Raw genomic sequence first — 27,375 nt, 5'->3', positions numbered from 1 at the left:
TGCTTTAATACTTTCAATATAACATTTGAAGGTTGGGGGAAGGGTAACAGAGGAAGGGAACAAAAGGCAAGACTGATAGAGCTGAAACAAATGATAAATCATTGTAGGGGGCAAGGGGAAAAACAAAGAGGACTACTGGAATGACAGAGACACTGAGACTGGAAGGGTTGGAATGAATGTTGTCCCATTCACTATCCATCTCAAACGCCTGAATAAAAATTCTCTCGTACGAGTCGGGTGCGGTGGTTCATGCCTGTAATCCCAGCACTTTGGGAGGCCGAGGCGGGTGGATCACCTGAGGTCAGGAGTTAGAGGCTAGCCTGGCCAACATGGTGAAACCCCGTCTCTACTAAAAATACAAAAATTAGCTGGGCATGGTGGTGCAAGCCTGTTAATCCCAGCTACTCAGGAGGCTGAGGCAGGAGAATTGCTTGAACCCAGGAGGCGGAGGTTGCAGTGAGCCGAGATCATGCCATTGCATTCCAGCCTGGGCTATAAGAGCTAAACTCCGTCTCAAAAAAAAAAAAAAAATTCTCTCATATGTTAAATACCCATGTGAAACGCATTCATTACTTAACTCTTGATAAGATCGTATTTCCCTTAGTTTTAAAAATTAACTAGGGAATACACTTCCCTTTAAATTATATTTTCCTTTATTTTAGATATGATAATCTTTCTCTTTTCATGCTGATGTTGACAGGCTTTTGGAAATCTATCCATTTGGTCTTTCCATTATTTGCAGCTGCAAACCAAAATTCTACTTTTTACCTTTTCCAGTTTTGATAACATCAACTCCCAAGTTGTACCCGATGTCTACAATGTCCTCTTTTACTCTAAATCCACTAAATTAGCTCTATTTCTCTACTCAAAACAACTACCAAAATCCCTGGATTGTTTGCCTCTGCTCTTTGCATCGCTGGTTCCTTTGCATACTCCAGGTTTCAGCTAAAGTATCTTCTCCGAGAAGACTCTTTTTTCTCTCATGAAATCATAATTTGTAATTTCACATTTGTTTACTTGCATACACTTTGTTTCCTCCACTAATCTATTACCTTAATGAGGAAAGAGGGTGTGTGTTTAATAGGTCATCAATATATTTTAATGTAAATGTTAAGTATAATGTACATACAGAAAAGTGCACAAATCATAAGCGTACAGCTAAATTTTGACAAAATGAGCACACCCATATAGCCAGTATAAAAATCATGCAATGCCAAGATTAAGAATCCCAGAATTCTTTCCATACCCCCTACAAATGACCATCTTCTTCTGCTCCTCAAGGGTAATTCTAACTTGTTAATGTCACAGGTTAGTATTTTGGTTGCTATTGAACTTTACACGTATGGAATCATAAAATACAGACTCTTGTGTTGGCTTGTGAGATTCATTCACATTACTCTGTGTAGTTGCAGTCTGTTCTTTGTCATTGTTTGAGAGCAGTGCTATTTGAAGTATGTTTGTGTACCACTCACTGCTGGTCCCCACCCTGTTCATCACTGGCCTGCAACACCATGAGTACAGAAGGTATGTGTGAACATTTAGAAACTTTTGAGCAGTTTGGCGTTGTATGTAATATTGTATTACACAAGAGTTTCATCCTGACAGATTTTTAGGGAAAAAAATCTGGTTCCTCACCTACAGATAGGTTAAGAAAGCACTGCTATATAGTATTCCAATGTATGAATATGCCACAATTTACTTATCTGCTGTACTCCTGATGACACTTGGATTGTTTCCAGCTTGGGGCTATCTTGAAAAGTGCTGATGTGAACACAATTTTTACATGTCATTTGATATCTACAGGTATACACCCTAGAGAGGAGATGCTGACTCACAGGTTATATCCATATGTCAGTCTTTACCAGGTACTGCTGAACAGTGTTTCAAAGTACTTATACCAATTTATACCCCACCAGTTGCTCTACAGGGGCACCAATACTTGTTAGAGTCAGCCTTTTTCATTTTAGTCATTCTCATGGATGTGTAGTGATTTCTTGGTTGTAGTATGCATGCTTATGGTGACTAATAAAGTTGAACACCTTTTCATATGTTTATTACTCATTTGGATATCTCTTTTGTGAAGTTCCTGTTCAAGCCCTTTGCTTTTTTTTTCTTTTTTTTTTTTTTTGAGATGGAGTCTCGGTCTGTCGCCCAGGCTGGGGTGCAGTGGCACGATCTTGGCTCACTGCAAGCTTCGCCTCCCGGATTCACGCCATTCTCCTGCCTCAGCCTCCTAAGTAGCTGGGACTACAGGCACCCGCCACCACACCCGGCTAATTTTTTGTATTTTTAGTAGAGATGGGGTTTCACTGTGTTAGCCAGGATGGTCTCGTTCTCCTGACCTCATGATCTGCCTGCCTCAGGCTCCCAAAGTGCCGGGATTATAGGCGTGAGCCACCGCACCTGAACGCCCTTTGCTTATTTTTCTATTGGGGTGTCTGATTTTTATTTTTATGGGTTTGTAGGACTTTTTAGTGTATTCTGAAGAGAGTCATTGCACATATCTTCTCCTCCTGGTGTCTTGTCTTTTTGCTGCTTTTGATGAATTCACTTTAATGAAAATTGATGTCATTTCTTTAATTAATGATTTTATCCTTATTTTGCCCTGTTTTAGAAATCTTTGCTCATATAAGAAATGTTTGACTTGCATGAGATAAAGTCATGAAGATACTCTTCAGTGAGCTTTATTATTTACCTTGTATATTTAGGTCTCTTATCCATCTCAAATTAATTTTTTGTGTATGGTATAAGATGGGGATTCAAATTCACTTTTTTTCCATATGGCCATACAATTGATAAAGCCCCATTTATTAAAAAGCCCATTCTTTCACTACTGCACTTCAATGTTACCTGTAAGTCAGTTGACTGTATCAGCTCTATTTATTCTATTCCATTAGTCTATGTCTCCATAAATATCCGTTGGATGAGTGCTATCATTTAAGAAGTCTTAACAAAGCTTAAAGTAGACACTATTTTCTACTGTTGGTTATTCTACTGTGTGACTTTCCCTAAGTAATTTAAACTCTCTGATCTTCACTGTCCTCATTTGTCAAATTGGGTTAATGCTCCTGTCTCACAAAGATGCCAGCAAAGAAATGCAATTGCTTTTTACAAAGCATTATACAAACACAGCTTATACAACTGTTTATTAATTGTTTCCTGATTTAGTTTTGATATTTTCAGGGCATCAATATTCTCTCCTCCTGAAATGATACCACCTTCAAAGGCTGAGAGAGAAAAGAAGTCCCTAAGGATGAAGGGCAAAGGAAGAGAAAGACAGCAAGCAGGCTTGGTTGTGATAGTGAAAATCGAAATGAGGTAACATTAAAATGGAGAAAAAAACTCAGGAAATTCTTTGGGATCTCTTTATATAGCTTTCACATCTTAATGACAGATTCCACTACTGCATATTTCCTTCAAAGTCTTTAAAATAATCATGGAACTAACCTCTTTTGTGACATTCCTAATTAACTTCTATGGACACTCACTGTTTTATCTCATTTAAATGGTATCCTTTGACTACTCAGATACTTGTACTTCTCTGTGTGCACTGGGTTGTCTGTTTCTAACATGTCTGCTGGTCTGTACTTTCTTATTACGTTTCACTGATACCTTGGAAGCACAGGAGAAGGGAATGTGGTCTTCATTCTAGGGACCCCTTACAGTCCCTAGAATAACATGCTCTCTTCCATCAACAGAGATATTTAGAAAAGTGTTAAAACAGGAGGAAGACAAGACCATTTCAATTAACTTTTCTAAAACTGACTTTATATCCTGCTAAATAAATCAATTGGCTTTTTAAAACACACTAGCTTTAGGAAAGGAAGACAGAGGCTGATTCCACATGTGGAAATAAGGCTAGCTACATTTCCCACTGAATGGAAAGCAAACTCCAAATTAATCTGCTGATGGCATCAGCAGGCAGGCACGAATTTAACACTGAGGCATGAATCTAAAATGAACAAATTGCACTAATTTGCTAAACCTCAAGAAAAACCTAGTCATTAATTTTCTATTTTTGGTGAACTGTAAATGAAAGTGGTCATAAAAATAACTAAAACAGTTTAAAACCAAATGTTTGCATTTTCTGTAACTGTAAAGCTGTGAAACAGGCAAAGATTTTAAAAAGTGAAATGCCCAGGGTTTGAAAAGGTATAAACCAACAATATTTTTCTGAAGGTAAATTTGGCAACATATATAAAAACACGTTGAAACTTTGAAACCCTCTGGCCCACCAATTTCAGGAATGTACCTAGAAAGACTTTATAAGAAAAATCATTAGAATTTAAAACAGCAAGCAACTGCAAACAATCTAAGTGTCTTCAAAAGGGAGATTTGTTAAAGGTTGATACATCTTTCCTTATGAAGGAATACTCTAAGTATAAAATATATAAGTACTTTATATATTTTATATATACTTATATATTATATACTTATGAGTATTCCTCCTCCTCTTTTTTTTTTTTTTTTTTTTTTTTTCCTGAGACGCTGTTACCCAGGCGGGAATGCGGTAATGCAGCCTTAACCTTCTGGGCTCAAGTGATCCTCCCACCTCAGCCTCCCAAGTAGCTAGGACTACAGGCACATGCCACAATACCTGGATAATTTTTATCTTTTTTTATTTTTTGTAGAGATCAGGTCTCACTATGTTGCCCAGGCTGGTCTCAAACTCCTGGGCTCAAGCCATGCTCCTGCCTCAGCCTCCCAAAGTGTTAGCATTACAGGCGTGAGCCACCACTGCACCCAGCCATATTCTTTATTTTCATAGGTCTCTTTATACTTATAAGTATGTATTATTTCACAAGAAGTTAGAAGGTGGTCATCAAAAATTTCTTTTGGGTTGAAGAACCCTTTTTATCCCCCAAGTTAAATCTTAATTACAACCTATATTTAAAGAAAAGCAATAGCAATAGCAAGAACAATTGGTGCTCTTTATTTAAAGTGAGAGGGAGGAACTTGGAGCACTGTCCAATTACTCCCAGAGGCCACTGCTAGGAACCTTGTGGCTTAAAGAAACACATGTTGAAAACCTACTCTTTATGAATTTTTATTGTGAAGAAAAAAGACTAAGATTATTAAATGACTGCATTTTTGTAAAAATGTATATATATATTCGTTTATATATTATACAATGAAGAATAGTTAAAAAGATATACTCCAGCTGGGCGCAGTGGCTGACACTTGTAATCCCAGCACTTTGAGAGGCCAAGGCGGGCGGATCACTGAGGTCGGGAGTTCGAGACCAGCCTGACCAACATGGAGAAACCCCATCTCTACTAAAAATATAAAATAAGCCATGGGTGGTGGCACATGCCTGTAATCTCAGCTACTCTGGAGGCTGAGGCAGGAAAATCACTTGAACCCGGGAGGCAGAGGTTGCCGTGAGCCAAGATTGCGCCATTGCACTCCAGCCTGGGCAACAGGAGGGAAACTCCAACTCAAAAAAAGAAAGATATACACCAAAAGGCAAATAGTGCTTGGTGCAGTAGCTTATAATCTCAACTACTTGGGAGGCTGAGGTAGGAAGACTGCTTGAGGCTACAAATTCAAGACCAGCCTGAATAACATAGCAAGACCCACGTTTTAAAAGAATAAAAAACAATTAGCCGAGTGTGGTGGCCTGCACTCGTAGTCCCAGCTACTCGGGAGGACAGCTTGAGCCCAGGAGTTCGAAGCTGCAGTGAGCTATGATCACACCACTGCATTCCAGCCTAGGCAACAGACAAGACCCTGTTCTTTAGTTAAAAAAGAGAGGCTGGGTGCGGTGGCTCATGCCTGTAATCCTAGCACTTTGGGAGGCCGAGGCGGGTGGATCATGAGGTCAGGAGTTCAAGACCAGCCTGGCCAACATGGTAAAACCCCGTCTCTACCAAAAATACAAAATTAGCCAGGCATGGTGGCGCACGCCTATAATCCCAGCTACTCCAGAGGCTGAGGCAGGAGAATTGCTTGAACCCGGGAGCCAGAGGTTGCAGTGAGCTAAGACTGCGCCACTGCATTCCAGCCTGGGCGACAGAGCAAGACTCTCTCAAAAAAAAAAAAAAAAAAAGAAAAAAAAGTGTTTATCTTTTGAGTGGTGAGTTTACAGGTAATTTGTATTTTCTTATTGCTTATATGCCTTTTTCCTTGATATTATACAATGAGCATATATTATTTTCACAAAAAGGAAAAAAATGTTTATTTTAAAAGCTGGATTCTTCTGTACAATAAGTTTTCCATATCCTTTTATTTCAGTCACTGTTTTAAAATTCTGGCAATTCTTTATGGGCTTGCCCAATTGAAGTAAACTGTCTTTTGTCGGACAATCAAGCAGATATTAAAATCCAGGTAAATGGGCTCTTAGTAGCAAGTTTCTTTGCACTCTGGTGAGAGATTTTTTTTTTTTTTTTTTTTTTTTGAGACAGTGTTTCGCTCTGTCGCCCAGGCTGGAGTGCAGTGGCGCGATCTCCGCTCACTGCAAGCTCCGCCTCCCGGGTTCATGCCATTCTCCTGCCTCAGCCTCCCGAATAGCTGGGACTACAGGCGCCCGCGACCACGCCCAGCTAATTTTTTGTATTTTTTTTTTTTTTTAATAGAGACGGGGTTTCACCGTGTTAGCCAGGATGGTCTTGATCTCCTGACCTCGTGATCTCCCCGCCTCGGCCTCCCAAAATGCTGGGATTACAGGCGTGAGCCACCGCGCCTGGCCGAGAGATTTTCTTTACGCTATGTTGTGGGTCCCTCACTAGAAAGTACTCTATGTTTTGGTCTCTGTCTTTCATACACTGTTTAACTTCCACAAAATGTTCATCCCCCAATTTTTTATCCCCCGGTTTTTCAAATGGCTGAATCGTTCTGTTTTCAGATCTCAGGAGAGACCTTCAGAAAATTTCTCTTACTAAGTATTCTCAATCAGTGCGCTCTTTCTCTCCTAGCACTTAACGGAATTTGAATTATATATTTGTTTACTGATTTATTACCTATCTCACCTAAAAAAACTGAAGTTTCATGAAGGCAAAGACAATGCCTATTATTTGCCAAAATATTACATAATGCAGGGCATTATGTCTAGCAATTGACCATAAATATTCACTGACTGACAGACTGATTGGATGAATGAATGACTAAATGTTTGCTAAAAGTTGACTTTGGAAACTCATGAAGACATTCTTATCTAACTGGGTTGGCAAGAATCTTATTTTCAATAGTATTTAAATTTCTGAGCACTTCAATAATAGCCCAGAGTCACATTAAATGTGCATATTTTATAATGGCTGTATCAACTGACTCACAACAGGTACTAGGTCAGAGATACCTGCTCCAGGATTACTGATCCCTTTCATGTATCTTTTGAAGAATAAATATTCTATAACACAGAATGAGTATTTGCTACTTCAACATTTTCTAAAGCTTCTTCTAGCTCCGATATTACTTATAACTGAAGTATACTAATAAGGGATAATCTCAATATACTGATATTTATTACCTATCATCCATCTCATACATATACTGATGTGTAGCCACTGAATTTTAAACCCTTTTTTGTCAGGAATCTGAACAGTGTGAGCTACTATTTTGGGTATAATTTAAATAACAGGGGGCTCTAACAATGGCAAACCAACAGTCTCTGGAATTTAAGGTCTCAAATGGAGAACTTAAAAACCCCAAAACAAACAGCGTAAGAAAAATAACCATAGAAGGTACCAAATAAGCATAGAAACATAACATTTTAAATACTTCCAAATATTTGGTTTCAATGCATAAATGGAGCATGTGGGCTTTCCACATCTTTTCTTGCCAAGTCCCAGGAAAAACTGACCATACTACAGTCATCTAGAACAGCTGTTAGAGCTGATATTCAAATATTTAGTTTCAAAATACAGATCTATTTGCGCTTTAAAACTCAGATGTCTGCATATTCCCCCTATAACAATGCACTGAGATAATCCCTTTAAAGTAGGCTGCTGGCAAAAACAGATCTTTACTCATGGGTGAGAAGTGTTTCAAATGTTAGCCTAAATCTTAAAGTCAATTGTCAAAAAAGACAATTTGCTCTGGAACCAAAATCTCTTTCTTTTTACAGAAGGGGGTGAATTTCAACAGTTATTTAAAGCTAAAAAGAGAATAAATGTGACATGCTATGCTTCTAGAAGGAGGGAAAAAAGCTTATGTCTACTTCACTTAATTTGTTGACTTCCTTAAACTAAGTTTCCTATTTAGCATATTGTTCTTGTGGGTACTCAAATGTAAACTATCAAATCTGCCTCACTTTGGGTTGCTGAAGGGTCCAAGCCACAGTGAAGAAAGATCTTTGTTTAGAAATAAGTCAAGTGGTTTAAAATAACCTTTCCCACACTCTGGTATAATCAGCTTGTTTTCTAGAACTTATATATGAGCACAGATATCTAGTTGTGGTCCTATGCCTCTGATAGTTATCTAACACTACAGAGAAGCCTCCCAGAGACTGGGACGATAGGCATACAAAGAGCATCTTCTACTCTCCTGAGCAGACACCAATTCTGATTGATCAACTTCAATTGGCTGGATCTGTCTTAACTTTTCTTTAAGATGGCAGCCACTGAAAATGCCTATAGCTTTATCAACCACATTGTTTTGTTTCCCCTCAAATCTTATAATTTAAACCTTATTCCTGAAAGAGGCACTCTTAAAAAGAGAGAATAATGCAACTCAGAAAACTATATTTGGCATCTTACAAAATAGTAGTCCATTTTTACACCTATTCTGATAGGTGTTATCACACAAATGGAAAGAATAAGACTTACAATGGTTAAGAAGTATATCCTGGGTAATACAATTGCTTAATGGGATAAGTGGGAACTTTTTCCATTTCCCAACTTGTATTCTTCTCTTGCAGGAAACTCTAGGGATGTCCCAGACCAATTAAATTCCAGGTAGACAAAAATAGCCTTCTCTACCTTACCTCTTTATGCACCTTCCAACTGTCTACCGTCACATTGAAGAGAGCTTTGAGGGCCTCAATGGCACAGTCTGTCTCCTGAGGTGAGAGAGGAGGTCCATTATGGTCTATGGCCGATTCATACTCATCGGTCCACTTGATGCTAAAGGCACTTTCCAAGATCTGCGTCAGCAGCGGTAGTCCCTGGAGCTCATAGCGCAATTGTGACCTGATGTCGGTGTGCAAAAGTGACAGAAGGAAGAGCAAGCGCAAGTCAAAGCACTTAATGTCATTGATAAATTTCCGGTCCTTGCACTTTCTCAGGAGGTTACAGAGCTTTGCAGCAAGATTAAGTTCCAGGCTGAGCTGCTGTGCCATCTGACTGTTGAACACTATATTACACAGACATTTTAATGACTCCACAATAACTGGGAACTCTGATACTTTCTCCAAAGAATCATCTAACTCATTTAGCTTGGCTAGTCGCAGCAGTATCTGCATATTTTCCTTAGTTGTTACAGGAACTAAAACCTTTTTGTCTCTGGAGAGAATGCGGAGTACTTCCAGGCAGGACACTTGACATGTTGTTGGGATGTCCTTTATAAGGACTTTAAATATGCCTTCACAGAGTTTCTGAAAAACAAGAACGAGTATGCAAAAATCATTATTTGGCTCAAATGACTTAACACAGAATGTTTCTCTGCCAATGTATTTAACAACAGCTAAAAATCCAGAGAGAAAAGGTTTTTATTATTTTTTAAATCACGGAATGTTAGAAACTGAAATATAAGGTCACCATCAGGATGGAAAACAATCAGTTTGAATCATAGCTGTTCCCTTCCCAGAAATAAAGATTAACGTCTCAAGAATTGGTTCATATTTGTCCAGAGTACAGGCTCTTGCAAAAACTTAAAGAAGTATGCATTTCTGCTGAGTTTTAGTTGTGCTATTGCTTCTGAATTTATAGTTCTTTAGCAGCAGTCCCATGTTTCAGAAACCCTTGAACCCCCTTTAGCTAAGATCTAATAATATTTAATCATCAAACAACCCCAGAGAAGAACTTTTGCTGACAAACTGATAAAAAATTATTCAAGTGTTAGGTTCCAAATAGAGTTGAATTAGCATCTATTATGCCTTGAGCCAATTGCAAAAAGGTGACCCCTCCTGGTATACAAACTACAGAAAAAAGTCCTCACTGGGTGGGCAAATTATTAAAAAGCACACATAGCTTGGAAAGCTCAGACTGTGGACAGAATTTTAGCTTTCTTTTGTTATCTTGCTGTAGGGCACAGACTGTACAAATATATGTAGTAGTTCTGGTTCCACACCTTGCTATCAATATCTCAAAAACAATTCTAGAATGAACCCAAATATCTTATATTTCCTAAAAAGGATTTTTTTATACCATTGCCAAATTTAAGGATCACTGACCACTCCCTCAAAATTCAATGTCAGCTTTCTTCTCTACAAACTGCAGGTCTGGGTCTCTCAAGCTTACCCTTATATGTGAGGCAAGCAGGTATAACTACTCTATCACTGAACATTTCTGTACTCCCTTACATCTTATAAAAACAACAACTACTATTACCAATATAAGATTTTACAAAATTTCTATTAATCTATCATCAGACTTAATTCTTCAATAAAAAGAGGCTGCCTGTGGGTCCCATTGTGATCTTGTCAGGAAACCTAGGCTATGTGCACATAGTCATCAGCTACAAAAATGCCTATTTTAAATGTAGTCATCCCTTGGTATCTGTGTGGGATTGATTCCAGAACCCTCTGCAGATAATAAAATCCACAGATACTCAAGTCTCTTATATAAAATGGTATAGAAGGCTGGATGCAGTGGCTCACGCCTGTAATCCCAGCACTTCAAGAGGCTGAGGAAGGCGGATCATGAGGTCAGGAGATCAAGACCATCCTGGCTAACGTGGTGGAACCCCGTCTCTACTAAAAATACAAAAAATTAGCTGGGCATGGTGGCACGTGCCTGTATTCTCAGCTACTCGGGAGGCTGAGGCAGGAGAATCACTTGAACCAGGGAGTCAGAGGTTGCAGTGAGCCAAGATCGTGCCACTGCACTCCAGGCTGGCAACAGAGCGAGACTCTGTCTCAAAAAAAAAAAAAAAAAAAAAAAGGCATAGTATTTGCATATAACCTATGCACTTCTTACTGTATACTTTAAGTCATCACTAGACTATTTATAATATCTAATACAATGTAAATGCTATGTAAATCGTTGTATTATTTAAGGAATAATGACAGAAAAGTTTGTACATGTTCTACACAACTATCCTTTTTTTCCTTGAGTATTTTCAACCTACAATTGATTAAATTCATAGATGCAGACTGCACGATACAGAGGGATGACTGTATTGCGTTCTCTAAATAGATGTGGAAAAGAACTTTATCTGATAAGCCAAAAAAAAATTTCATAACATTGTCAATTCTATCCCTGCCATACCTGATATTTAGAAAGGACTTTCTCTTAATATTTTACTATCATTGTTAAAGCACTTTTTTTGAATGTAGTTTGGGGATAGTGGAAAGTATAATGTGCCCATTATTAAAAGTATACAGAACAGGGAAAATTTTCTCCATATTTAGATCTTTCATATTCAAGACAAAAAAATACATCCTACATACTGCTTCACATGTGGTATATTCCTGGGGGTGGAGTCAGATCACCTTTGTTTCCACACAATTTTATTCACGAAGGAAATATCTACCATCCTCCTTAAGTTGAGAAACATGTAATAAGGTATTATAAAATATTATATATGTGAACTTGGAGTTCTACATATCTAAAAGCACACAAATTTCTTTCTTCCATTCTAAACCAAAAACAACAGTGACAATAAAATTAAAAAAAAAAAACTATAGGCAATATGGTACCTTTCTTCCTAATAACTTCAGACTCAAGAAAGAAAAAGAGCAGAGCCTGAAGACAAATTGGAATAGCCAGGGCTATACATAAACCAAATGGACTGAGAAACTCTGGGACATGAAAGAGATTAAAGGTGCCTACAAAATTTATAGTTAAAAACTGCTTCATCTAAAAGCTTGTAGAAGATCATCCAGCAAGCAAAGACAAGATTTTTTTGCACAGTTTTTAATCATAGTTGTTCTTGAACATACCATTTCTCACTACAGACCTACCTCACACGGTGACTGTTGCACAGCTTTTTGCCATATCCCTTGAAAATTAATACCACTTTTTGGACAACGACTCTTTTTAAATTACAATTTTTAGAACCAAAAACACGTAAAAAATAAAAGTGATGTTTAATCGACATATTTAATGCTTTTTACTCAATACAATAATTTCTATTTAAAGAATATTATCAGAAACAAATAAAAGTGGTTGAAAAGGCAGCATTCTTTGTAGCTCTTCTATCTGTTGAGTTTGTGTACTGCTTCCATGTTTCAAAGGTGCTCTTGTATTTCCCCTTTATTTTGCCCTGTCAGTACTTTTCTGTGCTATAACTATTTAAGTTGATTTTACTCTTCCTAAAACATGCTCTGCTCTCCTCAAACACTTTCATACCTCCCTGCTGCCCACAGAATGCTGCTGAAATGGGCCCAATTTCCCCTTTCCTACTGTTGTCTGATACACACAATGCAAACACACACAGTTTCTTCTTCAGGTGTTCCAAATTGACCCCCAGACCCTGACCATGATACGTCCTGAGTCTTTCCTCCACTGTTCCTTCAGTATGGTATGCCCTGCCACCACATCTACCCATCAAGGATTGCCAAAAACTTTTTAGTAGTTTGCTCCCAAACTGAAATCCTGGAGTGGACTCTAAAGGTGGTTCTCAAACTTCATCATGCATCATAATCACCTAAAGGACTTTTAAAAAACAGACTGTTGCACCTCATCCCTAGAGTTTCTGACTCAGTAGGTCTGGGATGAGGGTCCAGAAATGGGACTTTTAACAAATTCCTAGTTGATGCTACTGCTGGTCCAGAATCCACAATGTGAGAATCACTGAACTATGATTAACAACAGAGTGACATAATTTGGACATTAGGGTCGAGGGTTCACTGAGAATACCTGACCAGACGAACACAGAAAAGCAGGCAGACTTGAAAACCATTAGCACATTACCTTGACTTCTCCTTCACTGCCATGTGCTAAAGATGTGTAAGGGTGGCAGGGACAGGAATGAGATGTCAGTTTCTATTGTCACATTACCTTTCTTAACTAAAATGTTAAAAACTGCCAAAGGTGTGAGGCATATTACTTGTTTAAGGTCAGTGATCCTGGGTTTGAAATTTGTTCAACCCACCATAGACTCTAAAACCAAATCAGTGTGGTAATTAAGAGTAGAAGTTCTGAATTTAAATTGTTTGTATGCAAATCTTGGCTCTTCTTCTGAACAATTGTGGCCTTGGCAAGTTACTTGTCTCTAGACCTCATTTACTGCAAGAATTAAATGAGATCGTGCATGTACAAACACATAGGGCAGTGCCTGGCAAGTGATAAATGTTCAGTACAGGTTATCTGTTATACATTATTATAAGGTAAAATGTCAAAGTCCTCAGTTTGGCACTTAAGATCTGCTAACCTGCTCTGAGTCTTCTTTCATACTATTCTTATCAAATTTTCCTCTTTAGCTATATTTCTTTCCAAAGTATCTCATATTGAGCTTCTTTGCTTTTTTACAGCCTCCCTCTACACATCAGTCCTTTTCCTTTTCTATTTAAGTTTTAGCAATTCTCGAAGGCTAAGCTTAAAACCCACTTTCAACATAAAATTTTCCCTAACCACTTCAGCCCTCAACATTCTTCTTTTCTAAGGGATACCTAAACCACAAATCTGTAGCAATCATTTGGTGCTTAGCACATCCGTCCTGTCAGTTTTCTTTTTATGAGTTTGCCTCAACTACTAAAAGCTCTCTGAAGGCGGAAGGGACATTTTTTTTACGAAGAAAACGTATTGTAGTGGCTTTTAAATCAAAGACCGGAGTTTAATACCTGGGTTTGCCACTGTGTGACTTACTTTTCTTTTTTTTTTTTTTTTTTTTTTTTTTTTACCAGCTGTATGATTTAGACACTTCTTAACCTCAGTTTCCCATTTTTAAAAAATGGGAGGCTGGGCATGGTCACTCATGCCTATAATCCTAGCACTTTGGGAGGCTGAGGTGGGAGGATCAAAAAAAAAAAAAAAAAGGAAATAACATCCATATCTCACAGGGATGTTATAAAATAGACGCTGGGACATAATAAGCACTCTTTAATGGTGACTATTATTATGTTTTATTTTTTCCTAAGAAATAAACAATAAATAAGAAATAAGAAATATGTTTTATTTCTTCCTAAGAAGTGGCTTTGAGGTGGATATGGAGGGGTTGGTTAATGGGTACAAAAATACCATTAGAAGGAATAAGATCTAGTGTTCAGTAGCCCAATAGGTCAATTACAGTTACCAATCATTTATTGTATATTTCAAAAGAACTAGAAGAACAGAATTGGAATGTTCCTAACACAAAGAAATTTTAAAAGTTTGAGAGGATGGATACCCCAATTACCCTGATTTGATCATTATACATTGTGTACACTTGTGTCAAAGTATCACATGTACCCCATAAATATGTAGAATTATTACGTATCCATAAATTTTTTTTTTAGTTTCGAATTTTGGAGATTTCAGGTTTGGGGATTTGGGATGTGTAACCTGTAATTTTTTTGCTTATGTGCTTTACAGTTTACAAAAAACTTTTATGTTTCTCAATCTAAGAAATGCTTACTGAACACTTACTGCACAATTCTTTTTTTTTTTTTTTTTTTTTTTTTTTTTTTTTTTTTGAGACAGAGTCTTCTCTGTCTCCCAGGCTGAAGTGCAGTGGCACAATCTCGGCTCACTGCAACCTCCGCCTTCGGAGTTCAAGTGATTCTCCTGTCTCAGCTTCCTGAATAGCTGGGATTACAGACACACACCACCACACCCGCTAATTTTTGTATTTTCAGTAGAGATGGGGTTTCGCCATGTCGGCCAGGCTGGTCTCAAACTCCTGACCTCAGGTGATCCTCCCACCTCGGCCTCCCAAAGTGCTGGGATTACAGGCCTGAGCCACCATGCCCGGCCCCACCACACAATTCTTAAAACGTTAAATGATTGCCTGGAGCCACTTGGCTAAGAAATAAAAGATCAGGACTCAATCTGGATCATCTGATTCCAATGTAATTTCCACTGTAAATTATGATCATACCATAGCTGTCTCCGATTTATTGTGATTTTGAGCATGTCACTTTATTAGGCCTTTTTTTCCCTCCACACCGTGCATTAAAACTAAATGCCCTCTAAGACAACCTTCTTTGAGCTCCAGAATAGTAGGCTTTTTTTTCACTCTGAATCAATAAAAAAAGGATCATCTTTGGCTTTAGCTATGAAACAAAATAGGCTATGAAGCATATGTGGGCATTCAAACGATCTATGAAGATTTATATACTATCTTAAGAGGTGATTTCCAAAACTATTAAAAAATTAAAAGTTTTATACATAAAGAAATGTCTTTGTTTAAAAGATTGATACCACAGTTCATCTACTAGACTCTGGGAATCCTAAATAGGTTATTAGAAAACACTTTTGAGGCAAATGCTACTTAGAAGAATTGTCTATTGATTAGTGCCAATTCGCCAGCTCCTTGTTGCTAGATCATGTTGAGATAGGTACATAAGGTGAGACAGGCATAAAAAAAGAGTATGCATTTAGAAACTTTCATAGTAATTTGATGATTATTTCTTTTAGTGATTAATTTTTATATTTTAGAAAAGTATTGGCCTACTGCAAATTAGGGAAAAACAAACAAGAAAAGACCTTGATCCTTCATCTCAAATAATTTGAGAAGCACTGTTCTAGACCACATTTCTTATCCTTTATAAGTTTTCTTCAACTATATAAGGTAGCAAAACTGAGATACCAGAGTAATAAATAAATAATATAAAGTTTCATAAATACAGTTGTCCTTCAGTGTCCTCAGAAGGCTAGTTCCAGGACCTCCATAGATACTGAAATCTACAGATGCTCAAGTCCCTAATATAAAGTGGTATAGTACTTGCATATAACCTTTGCACAACCTCCCATATACTTTAAATCACCTCTAGACTACTTATAATACCCAATACAACATAAATGCTATGTAAATTGTTATACTGTATTTTTTATTTGTATTTTTTACTGTTATATCATTGTTTTGGGGGGTTTTTTCCCCTAAATTTTTTTTTTTTTTTTTTGGAGACAGAGTCTCACTCTTGCCCAGCCTGGAGTACAGTGGTGCGATCTCAGCTCACTGCAACCTCCGCCTCCCAGGTTCAAGCGATTCTCCTGCCCCAGCCTCCTGAGTAGCTGGGATTACAGACACGTGCCACCACACCCCACTAATTTTTGTATTTTAGTAGAGATGGGGTTTAACCACGTTGGCCAGGCTGGTCTCGAACTCCTGACCTCAGGTGATCTGCCAGCCTTGGCCTCCCAAAGTGCTGGGATTACAGGCATGAGCTACAGTGCCCAGCCTCCCCTAAATATTTTTTAATTCTGTTGGTTGAATCTATGGATACAGAGGGCTGACTGTAGGCTCATCTAACAGTTTAATTGTTAGACACTGTGATGGAAACTGATAGTTGTCCACCAAAACTCACTGTCCTTTTCTCATGCAGTAACAACTGTGGCAAGGCCCATGGCTACCTAGCTACACCATATTCCCCAGTTGTTCTTCACTGCTATATGATGGAGCTCTTGCCAGTAGAATGAAAGTGTATAGACACGATCTATGCCATTTCCAGGTCTGGCTCTTCAAGACAGTGGGTATGACTTCTCCACTGTCTTATCCCCTTCTATAGCCTAAAGCCTAAAAGTGGCAGTCCAGCCTAGGTTAAGACAATGCTCAGAAGGTGAAGCATGACTTGACGACTTGAAAGGAAACAGGCCCCTGAATAAATTCATAAAGCAGAGCCATTCACTGCCTGAATGATTATCTCAGAACTATTACTTGAAAAGGTAATAAACACTCATATTTTGTAAACCACTTCTATCTTGAGGTCCCCTTGTTAAAACAACTTAGCTTTAACCTAAATATAATACAGCTTTGAAATATGGTATCCCATCGATGTACCATACAGAATCTGTACCATACAGAATCAAAATGGGTTGGACTGGAACAAACATAGTTTCAACTAGAGTGGTAGCAGTGGAGAGGGAGACAAGTGAACGGATTTGGTATGTATTTTAGAGGGAAAATTGACAGGACTTACTATTTGTGGGGGAGAGGGAAGTTTCTGGCTTAAGCCAACATAGTACCATTTATTGAGAAGGGGATGACTGAGGAAAGAACAGGTTTGGGGGAAAATTCTGTAAGGTCACATTAAGTTTGTGATAACTAGAGATGTCAAATAGGAAGCTGAATGTATGTGGCTGGAGCCCTAAGCAGCCATCAGGGTTATCTATGCTTTCTATATGAATAAGGGCATTCTTTTATTTATTTATTTATTTTTGAGATGGAGGCTCACTCTTGCCTAGGATGGAGTGCAGTGGCATGATCTTGGCTCGTGCAATCTCCGCCTCCCGGGTTCAAGCAATTCCCGTCTCAGCCTCTCGAGTAGCTGGGATTACATGTGTGCACCACCAGGCCCAGCTAATTTTTGTATTTTTAGTAGAGACGGGGTTTCACCAGGTTGGTCAGGCTGGTCTCCAACTCCTGACCTCGTGATCCACCCACCTCAGCCTCCCAACGTGCTGGGATTACAGGCGTGAGCCATCGCGCCCGGCAATAAGGGCATTCTTAAGTTACAAAAGTAGATGAGATTGCCTAGAGAAAAATATATAGAGAAAAGGGGGACTAAAAGCCATGAAAGATGCCACCACTCAGTGGCTGTGGGGAAGAAAAACTGATAAAGGAGGTAAAGAGGTATTAGCAAGAGGAAATTTAGGAGTGTGGTGTTCTGGAACACAAGATGGCAGAAAATATTTTATGTAGGGAATGGTCAGCTGTTTGAAATGCAGATGAAAGATCAAATAGCATAAAGACCTGGCAATGCTAGATCACAAATGGCCTTGATAAAAACAGTTTCTGGGGACAGGCACAGTGGCTCATGCCTGTACTCCCAGCACTATGGGAGGCCGAGGCGGGCGGATCACCTGAGGTCGGGAGTTCGAGGCCAGCCTGGCCAATGTGGAGAAACCCCGTCTCTACTAAAATTACAATTAGCCGGGCATGGAGGCACATGCCTGTAATCCCAGTTACTTGGGAGGCTGAGGCAGAAGAATCGCTTGAACCCGGGAGGTGGAGTTTGCCGTGAGCCGAGATCGCACCATTGCACTCCAGCCTGGGCAACAAGAGCAAAACTCCATCTCAAAAAGAAAAGAAAAAAACCAAACACAAAAAAACAGTTTCTGAAGAGTAACTGGGAGGTGAAAAAGAGAGAGAAGTAGATGGGCTGGCAATAAGAGGGAATGTAAGATCAAGAAAGGCTGTTCTTTCTTTTTTAAAGAGAAAATATACTAGTCCATGTTTATATGAGAAGAATGAAGAGTCTGGAATTAATCCAGAGGGAAATGGGGAACTTACTGCAGAGTATTCAGCAGGATAATGACATTAGATTTGTATTTTGGAAATACTACTCTGATGTTAATGTGGAAAATGAATAAGAAAAGGGGAGCAGGACCAGAAGCAGTATGACACTTACTGCATATTACGTATCCATAAATTTTTTTCTTTATAAATTACCCAGTCTCAGGTATTTCTTTATAGCAGAGTAAGAACAAACTAATACAGAGGTAAGTGGGGTTAGGTGAAGTCACGAGAGTGAGGCCCCGGTCTCTTGGGATTACTTCCCTTATAAGAGACACCAAGAGCTTGTGTTCTTGCTGTGTAAATGCATACAAAGAAGTGGTTATGTGAGCACACAGTGACATGGCAGCTGCTCACAAGCTAGGAGAAAAGGCTTCGAAAGGAAATCGACCTTGACAGCATCTTGATCTTGACTTCCCAGCCTTCAGAACTGGGAGAAATAAATTTCTGTCCTTTAAGCCATACAGTCTACGGTATTTTGACAGCTCAAGCAGACTAAGATAGCCGAGAACAGGGGAAAGAGGGAAGTTAAGTTGTCTCAATGAGACAGCTGTGTGATTTTAGAGGTCTTCAAAGGCATAAGAACACATTAATAATATAGCAGAAAAAGTACGGAAACAAAATATGTGGGTTCTTCCTAATCCCTAGTTCTATTTTCTGAACTTGGATCTGGAGTAAATTGATCTTTTTGAAACTAAATTTCCTTATGTATAAGATAGAAATGTATCTATCTCACATGCTTATGGTAATTATTTACATAGACAGCATATGAAAGACCCTATTATGAAGTATAAGGCATCTTTTACATGACTTAATTGAAACAGTATAGTTGAAGTAAAAAAAGCACCTGGATTCAGACACTAGCTGTGCTCTGCCCCTGTGGCTAGGTAATCTTTGGCAAATTTCTTGAAATCACTTGAGCTACATTTCCTTAACTCTAAATAGATAGGGATAACAACTAGGGCTTATAAATATGAAATGAGATGATATATTGGAAACCTCTAGCATAGTGCTTGGCATAGAGTAGGAGGTTGATGCACATTACATCATAAAGATGGCCAGATGGACAAACAGATCAAGAAACGCTAACAAGCACATTCTATACAAGAAAACTATTGCTAGGAATATTTTTGTTTTGTTTACAAGGGTTTGCATTTTAATGAAATGGCAAAGCCACTTGAGAAAGGGAAGTAGTGATGTTATAAAAAATAACACTGCAGTTTTTCTATTAATTCTATAGATTCTATAGTGTCCATTACTGAGCACCTATGTACACCACCCTGATACAGGAACGTATCTGAAAATGTTCCCAATTTAAAATTTAAGTGCATGCAAATTATTCAAGAGAAATATATTCTAACTTAGTGACAAGATGTCTATTTTGAGTTAGTGAGATATAAAAGAACATGACTCAAGTAGTTTATAATATTAGGGAGGTTGAAAATATGTAAAATGAATAAGAAATGCTAAATTTCAATAGACAGCAATTTAAGCTATGTGCTAAAAGACTGAAGGAATGAACTATAAGAAATTTTGCCAGAGAAAGCTTTTTGATAAATGTGTTGGGCAGTAAGTGGGGGAAAAAAATGATAAAGACTAAGTGGCAAAAAAGAGGTGGAAAGCTAAGTCAAATGACGGACAACAGCAGCAGAGAGAAATATGGGTAAACTAGGACAAGCAAAGCAGATTTAGAGTTCATATAAGTAACAGCCTTCTAACAATTAGAGCTATCTAAAAAAAAAAGTACAGTGGCTGCTGTAAGCTTTCCATCACCGAAAGTATTCAGTCAGGGTGATGACCCTCAGTGTAGGATGCCTTAGAAGGAATCATACTGTACTGGAAGACACTGTGGGTCCCTTATTACACTGTGAGCTATCTGAGGATAGGCCCTGCAAAGATCATCACTGAAGTCAGAAAAGAAGACAGAGGAACTGGTTTGAGTTCCAGCTTTTCTGCTCATTAACTCTGATCTTGGGTAAGTCAACCTGTAGTTTTTTTTATCTACAAATAGAGGAGTTGAGAACGTGGAAACATCTGGTCAGCCAAGAACTTTCAGGTCCCTATGAGTTTTCCATACATCAAAGATGTACAAATTTCTGCACTTTGCTCAGCATCTGATCAAAATTTGAAAGGAAGAAAAAAGCCAGCTACCGAGAAAAGGAAACCTTACATTTTTGACAACAAAAAATGAATCCGAGGCATCAAAAAGATCTACGATATGCCTAAGTGTTATAAGGCCAGTACTACACAGCTATCTTCTTCACTAGTTATTTTATTCAGTCACTTACACTGGCAAGCATGATCTTCTGTTTTCTGTCAACGCTATAACTAGTTTAGTGTCAAAGCTTTATGTTCTCCATCAAATCTTACATTTCGGGTGCCTAAAATCAGGAAATAAATAGAATCGATTCATAAACTACACAACAGGTCTATCCAATTATTAATGAGCGGCAGCACAGTGTAGCACACGGGTCTTGGAGCCAGGCTGCCTAAGCTCGAATCATGGCCTCCAACTTCTTTATTTTCAGCGAGTAATTTCTCTGCGTGCCTTTGTTTCCTCATCTGTAAAATAAGCAAAATTCTACCTACTTTATAGCTTTGTTGTGAGGATTAAATGTTAATACCCAACAGTACTTGGAATGATGATGGGTGTAGAGGATACATTATCTACTAGTATTTATTTTAAAATAGCTTGAGATATAATTCACATATTGTAAGATTCAACTTGTTAAAGCATGCAATTCATTGGTTTTTACTATATTCACACTTGTGCAACCACCCTTATTATCTAATTTTAGAACATTCTCATCATCCCCAGAAGAAGCTCAAGATATCTATTAGTAGTAACTTCTGATTCCCCTCTTCCTCCAGCCCCTGGCAACTATGAATCTACTTTGTCACCATAGATCTGCCTATTCTAAAATTTTAAGTTAATAAAATCATACAATCTGTGGCCTTTTAAGTGTCTGGTATCTTTCGTGTAGCATAATGTTTTCAAGGTTCATCCACGTTGTAGCAGCATCAGTTAGTTTATTCCTTTGTATGGTCAAATATTTCATTGTATAGATATAACACATTTTATTTATCCACTCACCAGGTGATGGGCATGTTTACATCTTTTGGCAATTATGAATAATGCCATGAATATTTGTGTACAAGTTTTCATGTGGATATGTATTTCCACTTCTCTTGGGTAGACACCCAGGAGTGCAACTGCTGGGTCACATGGTAATTATTCAACCTTTTGAGGATCCACCAGACTGTTTTCCAAAGTGCTACATCATACTACATTCCCATCAGCAGTGCATGGGGATTTTGATTTCTTCCAGTTCTTGTCAACACTTGTTATCTTTTTTGTTTTAGCCATCCTAGTGGGTATAAACTGATATTTTATGGTGGTTTTGATTTGCACTTCCCTGATGACTAATGATATCAAGCATCTTTACTGACCATTTGTACATCTTCTTTGGAAAAGCATCTAGTCAGATCATTTGCCCATTTTAAGATTGAGTTGCCTTTAAGTTGTCTAAGAGTTACATAGTCTAGATACACGTCTTTTATCAGACATAGGATCTGCAAATATTTTCTCCCATTCTGTGGGTTGTCTTTTTACTTTCATGATAGTATCCTTCAAAGCACAAAAGTATTTTAACTTGGATGAAATCCAATTCATGTTATTTTTTTCTTTTATTACTTGTGCTTTTGGTGTTATCTCTAAGAATCCACTGGCAAATCCAGGGACACGAAGATTTACCTTTATGTTTTCTCCTAAGAATTTTATGACTTTAATGCTTACATTTGGGTCTTTGATTCAGTTGGAGTTAATTTTTGTATACAGCAAGACGTAAGAATCCAGCTGCATTCTTTTACATGTGGCTACCTAAGTGTCACAGCACCATTTGTTAATATCTACATTTATCCTCACACCAATACCAGCTGCCTTGGTTATTACTGCTTTGTAGCAATTTGTTTTTTCTTTTTAGAGACGGGGGTGGGTGGGTCTCACTATATTGCCCAGGCTGGTCTTGAACTCCTGAGCTCAACAGACCCTCCCATCTCGGCCTCCTAACGTGCTCGGATTATAGGCGTGAGCCACCGCTCTTGGCCCTGTCGTAAATTTTAAAATATGGAATTGTGAATCCTCTGAGTTTGTTCTTCCTTTCAAGGTTGTTTTGACTACTCTGTGTCAAAAATTCATATGAATTTTAGAACTAGCTTGTCAATTTCTACAAAGAAGCCACCTGGGTTTCTAAAAGGTATTGCATTGAATCTGTAGATCAATATGAGGAGTACTGACATTTTAGCAATAGTAAGTCTTCTAATAAATGACCATGGGATGTTTTTTCATTTATTTTAAGCTTCTCTAATTTCCTTTAACAATGTTTTACAGTTTTCAAAGTGTAAGTATGAGTTATGTCCTTAGTCATTGTTCTAGGGCTTAGCATATATACCTTATTAGAATCAGCTCCAGATTTATACTAATTCCAGTGAGATACAGAAACATTCCTGTATAACATTATTGACACAGGAGTTAAGAAGAAATTACTTAGGCAGATAGTGAGGGTACGGAAGTCCTCGGTAAGGTTTTCCTTTTAATGAAAAGCAGCCCCAAATTATTTCCCTTTCTAACAAAGAGCAGCCTGTAAAATCGAGCTGCAGACATACATGCCAGCAGTTGTGCCAATCATATTCAAGATGGTGGCTCCATCTTCCCTTCTCTTTGTCAGCCACATGTACATTAAGGAGCAGACAAGATAGTGCTGGCCAATGGGAAAGTTCATTTGCATAATAAGATGAGGTTGGGGCGGCCAGCCCTCCCCACACTATGTAAACATCATACCTGATCGAACCAGTCTGTGAGCCCTATGTAAATCAGACATCACCTCCTCAAATCTGACTATAAAATCTGGCACATCCGCTGCTGGCTCCTTTTTCCTCTCAGAAGTCCCCTCTCTCTCACTAGAGAGAGAGCTGTTTTCTTTTCTCTTTCTTTTGCCTATTAGACCTCCGCTCCTGAACTCCTGGTGTGTGTCCATATCCTAAATTGCCTTGGCGTGAGAAGACGAACCACGGGTATTTACCCCAGACAATGTAGCTACTTCACTATTCCCTTCCCCCTTTTTCTATAGTATTATTGTTATATACATCTATAAACATTACAAATCCAATAATACATTATTATAATTATTACTTTATAATTTTGTCTTTTAAAGAAGCTGGGAGAACAAGTATACATTTATAGCTTTTGATATATTAGCCTTATTTATCATTTCTGGTTTTCTTGATTTGTTCTTGTGGATCCTAGTTACCATCTGGATTTGCTTCCTTAGTTCAATACAGCTTTGCTCCCATTCACCATTGTGCTGTTTTTGGCAAGTGTATTACATTTCTCTATATTATTGACTGAACAATACATTATATACATATTGTTTTATACAAATACTCTTAAAATCAATGAACAGAAAATGGGAGAATTATGTATTCATACTGACTTCTACAATTACATAATTAGCTTTACAGGTACTCTTTATATCTTCACGTGGATTCAAAGTACTGTTTAGGGTTACTTGCTTTCAGTCTAAAGAACTTGTTTTATTAAGTCTTGTAAGGTGAGTCAGCTAGCAACAAATTTTCTCAGTTTTTTGTTTATCTGAAAATGCCTTTATCTCCCTTGCAGTGTTAAAAAATAGCTTTACTAGATACAGGATTCTTAGATGAGGTTTCTTCTTTAAGCACTTTCAATATGTTATCCCACTGACTTACATTTCTGATAAGTCAGCTGTGAATCTTATTGACCTTCCCTTGTAATGATGAGTCATTTTTCTCTTGCTGTTTTCAAGATTTTCTCCTTGTCTTTGGCTTTTAGCATTTTTACTATGATGTATTTATGCATCTCTTTGGGTTCACTGAATTCCTGGATATGTAGGTTTCCAATAAATTTGGGAAGTTTTATACCATTATTTCTTCAAATATATTTTTCTTCTCCTTTCTTTCTCTCTCCTCTCCTTCTGGTATTCCCATTATGTGTAGGCTGGTATGTAAATGTTATTCCACAATTCTCTAAGGCTCTCTTCGTTTTTCTTTATTCTTTCTGTTCTTTGCCTTGAATATTCTCTATTGCTGTGTCTTCAGGTTTGCTTATTCTTTCTTCTGCCAGTTCAAATCTACTGTTGAGCCCCTTCAGTGAATTTTTATTTCAGTTATTGTACTTTATTCAACTCCAGAATGTCTATTGGGCTTTTTTTAAAAGTAACTTCTCTGTATTGATTTCTCCATTTTATGGGACTTCATTACATCTGTTACTTCTTTAATCATGGTTTCCTTTAGTTCTCTGAATATATTTATAATGGCTACTTTGAAGTCTTTGTTTAATCCAACATCTGGTCATACAGGCAGTTTTTGGTGCCTGCTTCCCTCCCCCACCCCCACCCCGCCCGTGGAAACTGGACATCTTGTAACAACTCTAGGTATTTGCACTCCCTCCCACCCACCTTCTCCAGGAGTTGCTATTGTATTTGTTTATTTGTTTAGTGACTGGCTAAATTATCTTAGCAGTCTATTCTCTCTCTGCTTCCTCAAAGTGTGAAGCCCTAATGTTGCACCTTATAGGGCACACCATTGGGTATGCCCACAGTTGCACTGGGATGACAGTGGCTTTGGCAGACCCCTCTGACTTTCTCTTTTCCTGATCACACACAGCTGTTATGTGACACTAATTGCTGGTTGACTGATCTACCATCTTCAAAAATGTCCTGGGGCAAAAATTGCTCCACAAACAGATCCAATCTTTTGAAGGGATAGTTCCTCCCAGCTACCACTTTCCTCCTTTCTCTCTAGCAATCTAGCTCAGTTATCCCATTCCTCCTAGCAAAGTAGCTGGCCTTTGGGTTAACCTATATCTCCAATGACTGTGTTAATGTCACCCCAAGTGCCTTTCATCACAACCTGCACCCTTAGGTATGAACTTCTCCATATTCTGTGCAAATGAAGTCAGTTCCTTTGAGGAGACATTCAGCACTCTCTTTTATAAGGCTTGCTTCTTCCCCTGGACAAAATTTCTGAGCCCTGGTGCTGATGCTGGGGGCAGAGACAATGGTATGCTTCTGTGTGACACCCCCACTTTAGGGCTGACAGCTCAACTGAAGTAAAGGTACAGCAACCCTTGATCTCCTTGGTTTGCTTTTCCTGGGGTGGAACCATGTTCCGCCACCAGGATGACTGTGGCCCCGGTATTCTCAGCAGTGTCACATCCAAGGTACAGCTGCTATCCCATGAGGAAGGGCAGAATGGAAGGAGGTAAGACCCACCTCTCAGCTACACTTATCCAGAATTTAGTTTCAGCAACAGGTAGCTGGGGGCAGGATGAGAAATGCTGACATTCCATCACTCCTGTGAAGACAGCACTCCAACTGGGACTAGAGGGAAAGGGAACCGTATATTCTTCCCTGCACCAGTTTGGAGAAGAGTTCTATCTCACTTAGCCAAGAGAAGAGAGGGAGAACAGGTCTTGGTTCATATAACACAGACTTTCACTTTCCTTGCTTTTTTTCCTTAGAGATAGGGTCTCACTCTGTCACCCATGCTGGAGTGCAGTGGCGTGATCATAGCTCACCACAGCATCAGATTCCTAGACTCAAGCAATCCTCTCTCCTCAAGCCACCCAAGTAGCTGGGATTACAAGAGTGAGATACAGCATCCGGCCCACTTTTCTTACTTTTAGATTTTTTTGAATAGGTGTTTCTTCATTGACTGTATGCCTTTGGGACTATTTCCAGACTTTAAATGGTTGTTCTTAAAAATAATTTTTACCAGTTCCATTAGGGAGCAGATCTGTAGAGATCTTCACACTGTCATGGCTGGAAGTGGAACTTCTTGATGAAATCTCTATATGAGAAAATGCACCTGAAACTCTAAAGTACAAATCAGAGATAGTATTCTTATCATCCCAGACAGAAATCTTAAAATGTGACCCAACGATCATGTATAGACTGCCATACCTGTGGCTTACTAAGTCAGGGCTGTCCTGTCCTTGCTTTCTAGATTTACTCCTCCAGTGCCATGGAAAACATCTAAAACTAAAAGTGGAATTTGGAATGAAGTTTAAATTGTTTTTTTGACCTACCGTGAAGCATTCATCCTGCCCTATGATACAACTCAGACCTAAGTCAAGTCTTGTGTCAGATTCCAGCTGGACAGGAACTTTAAAAAGTAAAAGGTTTAGATGTACTTTTGGTATTGTGTGCAATTATTTTAAAGAGATGAAGATGTTGAAAATTACTGGTTTCTAAGTGAGAACTGTACTTGCACTATGTATCAAAACATTCCCTCAAGCAAAGACACCAAATAAATTTTGAGTCAAATTTGCAAAGCATACAAAGCTTATTTTGTTTTAGTAAAAACTGGAGTGTGACAATTTCAAATGACCAAAATAAGGACAAAGGGCTTTTAGAACAAGCATCCATTCCTCAAGCTATTCCAAAGCATGGATTCACAGTCTAGGATTAATGATTCTATTTTGGCACATATTCCTTGGGGGAATCTAATATAGAAATTTACCCATTCATTTTCTATAGTCCACAATGGCAAGCCTCAGCATGCATCTATAATTGAGAAAGTGCCAAACCAAACACCACGGACAAAAAGCCAACTTAGGAGCCAAGGCCTAACACAAGGCCAGGAATACAGGATTTACTGAAAAAACATTTGTGGATTAGAGATCCCTAATATGCTAAATACATTTGTGTCTGGGGGAAAAAAAGAAAAAAGCATTTGAAATGGCAGAATGAACTTTCGTGTTTATATATATTTCACTCCATAAACTGGTTCTGCCGATAATACTGCCCCAAACTGAGTAAGAGTTTTTTATGCTCTCCCAAAAGGAATACGTAATCAAGAAGGCCAATT

General features: G+C 38.4%; 1 protein-coding gene across 11 annotated transcripts in view; it reads right to left on the bottom strand.

Annotated features, from left to right (window-relative positions):
- RIC8B (RIC8 guanine nucleotide exchange factor B) overlaps positions 1 to 27,375 on the bottom strand; it is a 107,433-nt gene that overhangs the window by 62,917 nt on the left and 17,141 nt on the right. For all 11 annotated transcript variants that reach the window (XR_004071939.3, XR_004071940.3, XR_008670575.2 and 8 more), the window contains exon 3: positions 8,921 to 9,529. Coding sequence is in view for 7 of the 11 variants with exons in the window: in XM_019038903.3 (XP_018894448.1) it covers positions 8,921 to 9,529 (609 nt within the window). In the remaining 4 variants the exon portion in view is untranslated. The remainder of the gene's footprint in view (positions 1 to 8,920; positions 9,530 to 27,375) is intronic.

The sequence above is a fragment of the Gorilla gorilla genome, chromosome 10 (assembly GCF_029281585.2).
Source record: "Gorilla gorilla gorilla isolate KB3781 chromosome 10, NHGRI_mGorGor1-v2.1_pri, whole genome shotgun sequence".
Classification (NCBI taxonomy): domain Eukaryota; kingdom Metazoa; phylum Chordata; class Mammalia; order Primates; family Hominidae; genus Gorilla; species Gorilla gorilla.
This window is presented reverse-complemented; position numbering and strand designations above follow the sequence as displayed.